Below are 12,991 nucleotides of genomic sequence, written 5' to 3'. Positions count from 1 at the left end.
CAAATGCACTTTTCAAATATTATCCAAGATATACCACTATATTCACCCAAATGCCTTGTTAAGTCGTTCTACAAATTTTAGCCATACATTTCTCAATAAGTAGAAAGTATAGTAATATAATTAGAAATACCTAATAATACAAAGAATATGCAATCAGTATATTATTGATATGTAAATTTTTGCTTTCCTTTACCTTAAATACAGAACAAGTAATAACTCCGTATACCACCAAAATAGAGGAGGTAGTGTATGAAAGAGTAAGTTCAAAGTGGTTTAAATTGAAGGATAAAATTTTGACCAGCCGAGTAACAGAAGTATTCTGTTGGATACATTCGTATACACATTCTGTTGTATTCTTTGGATACATTTCACACACTTCTCCTAGTCAAGAGGACTCCAAAATGCTTTGAGAGTTAAATGTAACATTCCAGTGAACCCAAGATTATTCCTTTGAAAACACAAGATTATATTGCAGTTGTTACTTCAAGTAAGAGTGTTTGTCTTACAGACAGTACAATACTATGGCAAACAGAGTACTCACCAGTTTCCCCATCTTTGAAATCCTGCAGCTTGAAGTACATGTACAGCAAACTGACAGATATATACAAAGAAGAACACAAAGAACCTGAATGAACTGTCACTCCTGAAAGAGGTGGGGGGGGAAAAAGATTAAAGCAGCCAGAAAATTCATTATTTTTATTCATATTCTGTAGTACCAATCTAACTTTTTACTGTATTCAGTACACGAAAAGTACTTTCATTTATGAAGTGACCTGAAGTATCAGCAATTCTGTGGTTTTTTAGAGTGTTTATTTACAAGAGCTGCTCTTTCTTCTTTAAGATGGTGATTTTGCCACCTGCATCTCTAAGAAAGGTGAGAATAGTTCTGTTCAGCTCAGAGCAGGGCCCTTCAACTAACCATTTAAGTTTGTATTCTGCTCCACTTTCAGAGTGAAGTTCAGAGTGATAGCAAGACGGGAAGAGAATATTTAACTTGTGAAAAGAAGTAAGATCTCATATGGAATTACTGAAACACATAGCACACCATAATACTGAAGCAGCTGTTATTTTGAAGTAAAATGTACAAAATGCATTTCCTGGTTAAATTACTAAAATGCCAGCCTTACAAAGACTGAAAATAAAACAAAAACCAGTCAAATATAAATGTACAGGAAAAATTACAACAAAGATTCAACTTACTACTGTCAAAACTATTGACCGTATGATATGCTTCCTACTAGAGTTCTTAAGAAAGTAGAAATCATTTAGTTAAGTGACAAAACCAGATTTTGTCCTTAACAGCTCTTCCTACTGAAGGGAGTTTGTAATTTCTATACAACCAGTTCAGTTCAATAACTATTTCATTTTCAGATGAGCAACTGACTGAAAGTTGAATATGTAAGTAGAGTTTTCCTTCCTCAACCAACCAATTTTCTCTAAGAAAAGCTATGGATTTACTAGACAAGAAATGCAAGTTAAACTATATGATTCCTCGAATATTTGCGGGTATAGCAATACCTCCTTGGTTAGCAAAAAGAAACACTTCCTGGACTCTAAGTGTTACAGTGTTACAGTTAATTGCAACTTCTGGCCATCAGTCCTTTAATGCAAAAATAAGGGTATTTTAACTGAGAACATCCTGAATCACTTCACTGTAAAAAAAAAAAAAAAAAACAAAAAAACCAACCCAAAGCTTCAGGAGTTGAAATCTCTACATGCTGATCTTCAATAAGAAAATATTTCATTTTGCATGCAAACATACCATTCTATTCTTAATCACACACTTTATGTTTCTGAGGTTTGCAAAGATTGCTAAGACTAGGAAAAACACTAGTCTGCTCTACTAATTCTTAAGAATCTCAGGCTATTTCAATTACACATACTGTAGGTGTCTACCACTTAAAATTACAAGATTTTAAGAGTAGTTATTAATGAAGTTCATTCAGGAAGCAAAAAAATTAAGATACTATTGGCTACTAATCTGCTCAAATTCTTGGTGTGTAGAAACAGATTTAATGAGAGAGAATGTTCTTTGCAACATTCTTATTAACTTATTAACTGCAACAAAGTTAAGGATTTCTGACAAATATTTTGTCTGTGGTAAAAACAGTAAATATTTTAAAGGACATTCCATGATATTATTAACTACTGGCATATGTTTTTCAAATTCAACAACTGAATTAATAGCAAACATACTCTTTATTTCTAATGAAAGCACTTTAAAGTATTATCATCATGATAATCAAGCAAATTCTGGAATGTTAATGCATTTTGACAAGTTTTTAAATATCTTAAGTCAAGCTGAAGTTGTTACCTGAATGCTCCATAAAGTGGTCTGTACCAGCAGACAAAAGAACAAGGGGTAAAAAGCAAGAACCAGAGAATACTCAATCCAAAATCAACCCCTCGTGTAGCATCAACGTAAAACCAGGCCAAACATCCAAAGATATTAAGAAACAGTGTCACTGTATGGACTGTAGAAGCAAAAGCAAAATAGTCTTAATTAAGTTATGTTTAAACAAAACAGCATTTTAAAAAAAACATCAGCATGCTGACAATACCAATACCCTCTCAAGGCCTTCTGTAATAAATTGATTTTTATTGTTTTCTAAATTTAGGTAAACCCTGTATTCAAAAGTGAGAGCACTCAACAGGAAAATTCAAGTACCACTAGCTACTTGGCAATGGAAAATATCTTGCCATAAAACTAAAACACTTTCAAACATTAAATTAAGAAATAAAAGGTTTCTACAGCTGCAATAATTGGTTTTTTCTACAGTAATAACTTAATAGAAATATTTATGAGATCACTAAATATTTTTGAGAGAAAGCTTAAAAATTACATAAAGTGCATCACAAAATAGGCATTGTACACATTCAAATTTGAAAACAAAAATTTCCTAAATAATCTTACAACAGAAAGCTCTTTGTCTTCCATATAATAAAAAAAAAATCCACTTACTAAGAATGCTCCTCAGTAAAACATAGTCTGCAAGAAGCTGTTCTAGATGTTTTAAGTATTTTGTATATTCAAATATTTCTTAGAACACTGGTCTTTCTTAGAACATCTGCCTTTTTGGTGGTCTGTGGTTAGCTCAATCCTATAATTTTCTCATTGGCAGACCTTGGTACACATTAACTATTCAATTTCTACTAAAGAAAATGCATTTGAATTATGACTTCACATTTTATTTCAATTAAGTTTAATTCTTAGAACAGAATAAAGTAATATTAAGAAACATTACAACTACTACCTTCATACTATCTGGCACAGAAGTTAGTTCTGCTAGACTTCAAAGATGAACATCAATTTCTTTCCTTGTGGATCAGGATAAAGTAGGATATTTATAACTGCACAAACTGCTCCTGACAGCAATTATTTTTATTTTATTCAAGTTCAGAGTAACATTTTAGTCGTTCTACTGGATAGCAAGGTTAACAGAACAGGCAAGATACTAATGACTCTGAAAAACAGAATCCTGAAACTCTTTGTTGCTGTCTTAATTATGACTTGAGCTTTAAATCAACACAGTGGGAAAAACCTCTTAAAAGCAAGATGCACAGATCATTGCATGGAAGACTGATGAAACTGAAAACATTTCCTCAGATAAATCATATTTTCCTGTAAGAGTTGTCAGAATCAAAACACTTTCTTCTTTAAAATAAAAGGCAATCATTACGCCTACATATCTTAGCACTGCCTCAAGAGGTTGGCAAAACAACAACTTTCTGAATTTGTGTGTTTATGCCTCATAAAGCAAAAGAAACTATACAAACCCCAGTTCCTGCCTTCCTTTGATAAGTACAAGAAAGGAGCATTTTCTCTTTTTCTACTCAATACTGGAACACATGGAGACCCCTATGTTACTAGAAACAGTCAAATTCTGGTGGAGCCCGAACTTTCCAAAATTATTTTCTTTTAATAACTGCAATTATGGTAACAGGACAAGTTTTAAAGGAGTACCATTAGTGCAGAAAAGAGTGAAGCATCACACCAACTACTGATACTAAAACCAGCAACACAAGGGGTCTGCTTCACTACTGTAACAGAGTCTCAGCTGTACAAAACAAGTATTAGCAAGATGTAGAGGAAGACAGCAGACCTGACTGACAATTCTCACTTCACTGTGCTTGCCTTTCACTCTGCCTGCTTGCTGGAAGACACAGAGAATTATTTATCCTTTGAGCCAACACCTTCATTAAGGGATGAAGGCAAGCTTAAACTCTTATATGAACACACATATGTTTGTAGGTTCAGGGTAACAGTTATAAAGTACCTTCCACCTACTTGCCTCAGCAAATTAAACCATAATACAAACTATTAGAAAATAATGACCACCTGGAGGCTGAAATCATCTAGGGCTTTGTCAGAAGTCTGCAACATGCAATTTCTGTATGATAACCTCACAGCTATAATAATAGAATACTCTATGTGATCGAAGAAAACCTTCTCTTAGTTTGTGTGTGGAAGCAGCTGAAGTTGAAAAATAAGGTATTCATGCCAGAATAAGAGTCAACAATGGGAAAATGCATTAGTTTAATAAATATTATTACTTTACTTCTTTTTTTGGTATAAACTTCCCTGAACAGAAGAATTCTCCTTTAGATATATTCCTTGTCTTAATTAACTATACTTTATCATCTATAAATGTCTGAAACTGAGTTGTAGATAAAGATCACAAGTTGTACTAAAGATATGTGGCATGTACATTATTGAGATGATTTTGCTATTCCATTTGAGACCGTATGAAAACAAATTTTTGTACTAAGTTTAATTTCAGTAATGTTTCATTGATTATATTTTCAGGAAATCTAAGTCCACATTAGGACACATGACTGTCACCCTGGATTGGAACTGCCTAAAGGCAAATGGGATGCCTATAGAATGGAGAGTTTTGAAGCCATAAGGCAACTCACAAGTGAGGACTGGGCTACTGAAGTTTGATCACACATAACCTTGGAGCACCAAGTAGCTTCAGATGTTGTTTAGGCTTTTGTTCCTAGTCTGTTCTGCTTGCCTGGGAGAGAGGTGCTACATGCCTTACAAAAAAAGAGGAAGATCTTCCATAGGGCAAAAATAGATTCTAAAACAGATAACATAAGCATTAAACAGTCTTGCATCAGCACATAAACATGTGCTATCTAAAATGTGAAGAGAAATCTCCTGCTGCTACACACTAAAAAAGACATAATAATATGGAGTGGACTAACAGTGAATTTGTATGACAGCAACCAGTCAAACCTCGAGAAAACATCACCCACAAGGAAAGGCTGAGTGAAATATGCTAAGTAAGGCAAAAGAAGATGACTAATAGGGATAAATGCATTTTCCATAGCAACAGTAGATAGAACACAAAAGATCAAACATGGGAGGGGAGAATGAAATTAATATACCAAGAAACATCTTCTAATTCTAAAAGACAGCAACGCATTCTAATTCTAAAACGCAGCAACAGGCTTGGAGGGAGTTTGTGAAGTGTCTATCATTGGAGGTTCTCAGGGACAGGCAGAACAAGCATCTACACAGACACAGACAGACACAGACAGACACACAGACAGACACATGCACATATATATATATATATATATATATATATATATATATATATATATTCACAATCTATCATATCCTCAGACAGGGGATGAGATGAAACTCTCCTGAACAGAAAAAGAAAAAAAGTTGGCACTTCAGGGTATTATTCTTCCACCAGAATCTCTTCTGTTTGTAACTTCAAATAAGAAATATTCTTTGAAAATCAAAGTGGTGTTTATTTGGCACATGCTAGCAGCCTGTGGGGAAAGTAGCTTGAAAACATGCATTTGAGCCTGTTTTTGACTGTTAGCACAAGTCAAGAGACATTGTACTTGACACTGGACACAGTAATAGCACAAAAAGATCTAAACATCACTGCTCAGTGCTAATGAGCTAGGAAAACTCTCATTTTCATGTGCAAGCCCATAAAGTGCCAATGGCCAAAATGCCAAGATAGAATAGAAAAGCTCCAATGGCAACTGTGAAAAGTCATTGTTAATTGATTGTTATAGTTCACAAAAACATGTGAGCACTCAGACTGTTAAAAAAAAAATCTCTCCCCTGGGGAAAAAATGTGCAAAGATAAAACACATCAAAGTATTAGAAAACTCTGACTTCTGATATAAAAAGAGAAAAGAGGGATGAGTTAATGAAATAGGGATACAAACAGAGTTGTCTTCTTATGAAAGGAAGAGCATATGGATCTTAAACAGGTAAAGAAGTTTCCTCAGAGATATAAAAACCAAGAATGATGATATCAAATTAATGCTAACTGTGGAAAAACAGAAAACTAAACTAGTAAGTTTGTTTCCAGAGGTACTAGAAAGCAAAAGGACCTACTTTATAAAATGCTGAGAATGCAGTACTAGATTTATCCAAATGTGATTATGTTCACAGAACCCCTAGACCTTACAAGATATAGGAAGTTCTGGAAGAGGAAAAAAAAAAGGCAAGCAGAAGCAGGTCTACTATGGGAATAAGTACCTCCTCAGAGAATAAACAGTCAATGAGAAATTAGCCAAAGCACATAGATGCAATCCCAGGAACGAAAAGAGCCAATTCAACAGCCAACCCTAAGGGATGGGGTTCTATACCCAATCTTTTTTATCTTTCTTTTTTAACCATGAAATAGATTTTGTCTTTCTTTTCCTTTACTATGCCCTATTCCTGCCTCCCTGCATAATACATATAAGTCAGCACTACAGCTAAAGAACAAGAAGTGCAAGAAGACTTGGTTGAAACCTCAGTCTACCTAAAAGATCAGCAGTCATGTCAGTATAAAAGCACAGCTCCTATATATTTTGAAATAATATAATATTGCTTCTTCCTTTACTTGTTGCCATAAAAAGGAAAATTAAGAAGGGTATTAATATTCCAATTCTAATTGCCCAACTTCACCTCATATTTGAAGCATATGCATTTTCAGAATTCAGTCCTGCAAATGGCCAGAATTGATAACCATCCTAAAATTCTGAGTATTTCACCTTAGATTTCATATACATCTCAATTATCTGTCAATTTTATGAGAGTGACCAGTCATACTCTCTGTAGTTGCTTACCTGAAGATTAACGATCTAGCAACGAATATAGAAAGCTGTAGATTATGATGAAATGGAATTGATTTGATTCAATGCTGTCTGCTCATTTGAGGTGTTTCAGTTACATGGCTCAGTCACAGCAATAACATTACCAGAGTAACATGTAAAATTATGGAGATTTCCTAACTACATCTTAAACTATGAAAAAAAGTTCAGAAAACATCTGAAATCCACATTTTCTTAGGAAGGCTGAAAATATATTAAAGGCACCAAAGCTTCTAAATCTTGCAATTTCATCAGAGTATTTATTAGGCTTGTATCAATGACAGTGGCCAAGGCAGAAGAAACAAGAATGGCATCTGCACATTTCTTTAATCCAGCATTTCTCCAGTAAAAACACAGCCCCCCAGTGAGGGCAAAATTAATCCTACGAACATGGTGTAGAGCAATCTTTGCCTACAAAGGATAGTTTTAACATGGACTGATTCTTCAGCTAATTGACACTATTTCTTAAAATAGGGTAAAATTATATTAAGCCTTTGCTATAGATTAAAGCTATATTAAACTATATAAAATTATGTATATTAAAGCAAATGTTTACTATACATCTTGAACTCAAAAGTCTATTAACATTAGTTGTGAGATTTATTCCTTAACATATAAGTTGATTTTTAAACCAGTAAAATTATTTCTAAGTTAATAAATGGTCAAAGTTCATTTTACAACTGGAGAAACTTAAACCAGACAATTGCAATAAATTAGAACCAAATTGCCCTAGGATAATCCTCCTTTTCTTCTGTGGAAGCTTTTATGATGTAATTCAATACGTTTAAAAAAGAAGTTAACATAAAATTTTTTTTTCAGTATTTGGCTTCTGGATTTAAAATAATTCTTCGTTACAGATGCTCCAAAAACCAAAGTAGCAGGTATATATTAATAAGTTTAAATAGGCATTTTATTTTTCTTAGAAAGAAAATACTTACACATCCACAAATAGTACATAATCTTTACTGTCTTCTGGAATTCTACAGGAATGTCTACTGAAAAATCCTGGTAAAAACAAGGACCTACAGGAAAATTCTCAGGGAGAGGTGGCCAGTTATTTTTTCTACCTGCAAAATAGAAAATAAAGGAAAAAAAAAGGTATTTATAATGTAGTTTCAGTCTCTGTATACTTGAAAGAGATACTTGTTTCAACTGTTTCATGCATGAGTTTCTCAAGTGGATGGATAACTTGGGCTACCAAAACCCAAGAGTTTTAAGAGCAATCCTCAACATAAACTTCAGAAACTAAATACATTTAAGTGTAGCCAGGTCAAGGAAAGTACAATCGTTTATCTACATAAAAGACATCTGACAGAGTAAGCATCTGACATTTCCTAAAAAGTAAGAGAATTTTTCACAAAACAGATATGGACAAAAAAACAATTTCTGAAAATTCCTTGGCTTTTAAATGAGTATTTCACTGAAGTCCCATCACACTCACATAGTCTGTTGAACACAGATAGGGGACTAAAAAGCATTCTTCATTTTCATAATCTTGATATTTTTAGTGTCAAAGTATCTCTAGTTTCCAATATGGTTTCCTGTCAAAACTTACCTAAAAGGCAGTAGTCTCAAGAAAGACAGTTACTGAAATGGGCTGTAAGTACATTTTTCTAACAAGAATATGCCCTACAGCATCACTGTATTTTGATACAGGTGTGTGACAGAGTGAGGACACTGCAAAGGACACAGGATCAGACACTCAGATTTCCTGAATGCTTATCTGATCAGAGGCTAGAGTTTACACTCTGCTGAACATAAGTCATACCAAGCACAGACTCAGAGATTCAGTTGAGACAATCACTGCAACAAACCTTTGCCATAGCATTTCAAACTCTGAATGCAAGAGATATATTAATCACCATGTGACCAAATGAAGTAATTGAAATAGGAAGCAGCACACTTTTGTTAGGTCAAATGCAATGCTGCTTGGAACCTGAGCAGAGAAGGCCAAAGGCATCAAGCTGAGGTGACGTACCAGCTCAAAGATCTTCCACTGTAGTAAATTAAGACAACATATGACAACAATGTCCTAGATGCGCAGCCAGCATCTTAAGGCAAATGAACGCAAATAGCTAGAGAATTCCAAAAGACCCTGTTCTCCAATCAAGACCATTGTATGGTGTTTTCAAAGGAGTCCAAATTAGTGTGCAAGTCCCTGGGACCCAGAAATGCAATTCACAGAATAGCTGAAAATTGTTCCAGAGAAGGTTCACAATGGACATCAGGAAGCATTTCCTTACCAAGAAAATGGTCAAACACTAGAATGGGTTTCCTAGAGGAGTGGTCAACATCCTCAGCCTGTCAGTGTTTCAGAGCATATGAACAATGCCCTTAATAACATGCTTTAACTTATTGGTACTGAAGTGGACAGGCAGTTGGACTATATGGCCATTGTCAGTCAGGAGGGCAGCAGCAGCAACCAAAGTTTTGGGGGTGATTTTCAGGGGTGAGATCAAGCTGTCCAGAGGTTTCTTGAACTCAGGGATGCCTGAACAGCAGTCCAAAGCCCTGTCAGGACCCAGAAGTTCTCACTAACCAGTCAGGAGTGGAGTGAGCATTACGAGGAGCAGTGTGGGAGATTTAATCAGCTTTAGGGAGCATGAGTGACCAGAACATGGTGCATCAAAAAGATGTAGTGTGGCCGTTTGTGCAGCAGGGCAAGCAGGGAAGGTGCTGCAATCCACAAGTACTTCCATGCCTCAGGTAAGTGCTAAGTGCTCTAGGTCTCTGCCATAATGGTGGGCACTTGTCTCAGAATCAAAACAAATGTCATTGGCTACTGAGACAGCCCCAGAGAAGTCCGACTGATACATCCACTGAGGGAACTGGTAAGGAAAGACACATGAGTACAGGTGGTAGCTTGCAATGGATGCACTCATACTTCTACTGGAGAAAAGGCTTGTACCTGCACGAAATGTGCACAGTTTGATGAACTACTGCAGAAAGTGGACAAATTGCAACAGGCTGTGCAGTGTTAAAGGGACTGAAACAGAGATAGAGAAATGGCTTCAAAACCATACACCTACAATGGACATCACTGAGTGTAAGACACCTTAGATCCTGGTGACCCACAAGTACAGAACTCAAGTCCAACCTCTATCCTCCAACATCCACACCAAAACAGATATGATGCTTTAAAGGCTTTAGATGTCCATTAGCAAGTCCAACAAGGAACATCTGGACCAGCAGCACATAGTCACTACTGTAAGAAGAAACACTGAGTAACTGTGGCGGGTGACTCTCTTAGGGTTCCTAAGACACCATCTACCAGCCCAATTGAGAGTTACAAGAGACAATGCTACCTACCAGGGACTAAGATCCATAATGCTGCCAAGAGGGTAGCCCAATTTGTCAAGAGCATGGACCACGGCCCACTATTCCTTTCTCACATGGGTACAAATGATACCACAAGCCAAAAAATAGGCAGGATCGAGTAAGACTATAAAGCACTGGCAAGACAAGTGACAAACACTGGTGCCCAAATCATCTTCTCATATATCTTCCTGGTCACAGTAACAGGGACAGCCAGAAGCAGCCACAATGTGCAGATCAACATCTGGCTTCCTGGCCACCATCAAGGTTTTGGCTTTTATAACAATGGGTTTTGCTTAAATGATTGTGGCCTGTTAGGGAGGAATGAGACCCACCTGTTTAAAAAAGGGCAAGAGAATCTTTGGCAGGGTGCTGGCCAATTTGGTGAGATGGACTTTAGAATACAGGACTCAGGGGGGTAGGGTCCAAAGTAGTATGATCATTCTATTGCTTCCTTCTAGGGACAAGGTCATGTCAACCAGCGCATCAACAGATGTCCCTTGACTGCTTCTCAAGATGAGAATCACAGGGCTAACGATATCAAGGGTGTTCATGGCTACAATGAATCCTGTTACACTCTATCAACGGAACCTGGACGCTTGATTACCTCTCTGAAGTTGCCTGTATACACACAGCAGCATGGGGAATAAGCAAGAACGGGAAATCTGTGTGTAGCTGCAAGGCAATCACCTCATTGCAATTACAGAGATATGGTAGAATAGCTCACATGACTGGAATGATGTCATGCATGGCTGTGAATTTTTTAGAAAGGACAGGTCAGAGAGGCAAGGTGATAGAGTTGTTCTTCATGTAAGAAAGCAACTGAATTGTATCAAGCTCTATTCAAGGGCACACAAATGAGTTGACAGTTTATGGGTAAGAATTAGGCTAATATGGTTCATATGTTGTCTTAATTTACTACAGTGGAAGATCTTTGAGCTGGTACGTCACCTCAGCTTGATGCCTTTGGCCTTCTCTGCTCAGGTTCCAAGCAGCATTGCATTTGACCTAACAAAAGTGTGCTGCTTCCTATTTCAATTACTTCATTTGGTCACATGGTGATTAATATATCTCTTGCATTCAGAGTTTGAAATGCTATGGCAAAGGTTTGTTGCAGTGATTGTCTCAACTGAAGCTCTATTCAGGGGCAGACAAATGAGTTGACAGTTTATGGGTAAGAATTAGGCTAATATGGGTGATACTGTTGTGAGTGCTTTCTTGTAGGCCACCTGATGAGCAGGAAGAAGTTGATGAGGCTTTCTATGGACAGCTGGCAATAGCCTTACCTCCATAGGCCCTGGTTTTCCTGGGAACTTCAATAATCCTGGTATTTGCAGGACAACATGGCCCAGCACACATGGTCCAGGAAATTCCTAAAGATCACTGAAGACAATTTTTTGATGCATGCAGTATAACAGCCAATGAAGATACGTTGCTGGACTATTATCTTGGGGTGATTTTAGAATGATACTCTACACCCTCATCATATGCCTTATTCCCAGAAATAGCTGCTGTAGCTTTAAGATAAATCAGGGGGAGGGGTGAGGAACCTTGGGCTCCTGCATGGGTTTTATTCAAAGCCTCTCTCCAGAGTGTGCAGCTGTGGTGCGGGCCAGGACATCACATTCTTGCTTTCACTAGATTAGTTTTTGCTAGCTTAAGCAGGATTTTTTTTTTTTTCTTCCTTTCCCCTGGCCTGGAGGCTGCAGCAAGAATCCTTTCAGCCATGTTTTGGTTTTTTTCTTGAACAGTTTCTGCTGCGTTTTTGGTTGGAGATCCAAATTGCTGAGATGGTGGACCAGCAGGGGGCTACTCTGAGCCCAAGACCTCGGGAAAAAAACACGAGCCAACAAGAGAAAGGACACCAAAATCCACTAGCTTCATCTGCTGCAAGGAGGACACCAACACCAGAAGTTCAACAGGTTCCCATTTGCTTTGACTGAGTTGTGGTGTGAACTCCTTTTTCTCCTTCCCTGAGACAAAGGGGCCAGCTGCCATTTTTTTCCTTCCAAGCCACATCTCGAGATGGGGGTTGGGAGGTAAGGTTCTAAAATTTCTATATCTAGCATTTATTCAATGTTTTCTTTTTTCTGTGCCTTGTGGGCACCATTCTTTGTTTATAAGCAGGTTTTTTTCACTTTCATGTACTGGTACTCATTTCTCATTGGCAAAAACAGATTACTGAAGCCCTTCTCTATAGAGGAAATACTCATTCCAGCATATTTTCTCCTAAAATTTGTCTCTAAACCAAGACAACGATCAAACCAGGAGGGGTTGGTTGAGGACGTGAAGGCTTAGGCCAGCCTTGGCTATAGCAACCATGCGATCATGGAACTCAAGATCCTGTGTAGAGAAGGTAAAGCAGGACTAAATCAGGACTAAATCAGGACTAGAACCTTAAACTTCCAGAGAGCTAACTTCAGCCTCTTCAAAGATTTGCCTACAGAATGTCATGGATTAGGGCTCTAGAGAAGGGATCCAAGAAAGCTGGTCAATATTCAAGCATCACTTCCTCAAGTCTAGCACATTCCCATCACCAAGAAATGAGGAAGACGGGGCA

At 37.1% G+C, this 12,991-nt stretch overlaps 1 protein-coding gene across 2 annotated transcripts in view; it reads right to left on the bottom strand.

Moving 5' to 3' along the window:
* SCAMP1 (secretory carrier membrane protein 1) overlaps window positions 1–12,991 on the bottom strand; it is a 44,675-nt gene that overhangs the window by 6,214 nt on the left and 25,470 nt on the right. For both annotated transcript variants that reach the window (XM_054003427.1, XM_054003428.1), the window contains exons 5-7: window positions 8,055–8,183; window positions 2,315–2,474; window positions 542–643 (exon numbers count right to left, since the gene is read on the bottom strand). In XM_054003427.1, coding sequence (XP_053859402.1) covers window positions 542–643; window positions 2,315–2,474; window positions 8,055–8,183 — 391 coding nt within the window. The remainder of the gene's footprint in view (window positions 1–541; window positions 644–2,314; window positions 2,475–8,054; window positions 8,184–12,991) is intronic.

The sequence above is a fragment of the Vidua macroura genome, chromosome Z, assembly GCF_024509145.1.
Source record: "Vidua macroura isolate BioBank_ID:100142 chromosome Z, ASM2450914v1, whole genome shotgun sequence".
NCBI classification, from domain to species: Eukaryota; Metazoa; Chordata; class Aves; order Passeriformes; family Viduidae; genus Vidua; species Vidua macroura.
This window is presented reverse-complemented; position numbering and strand designations above follow the sequence as displayed.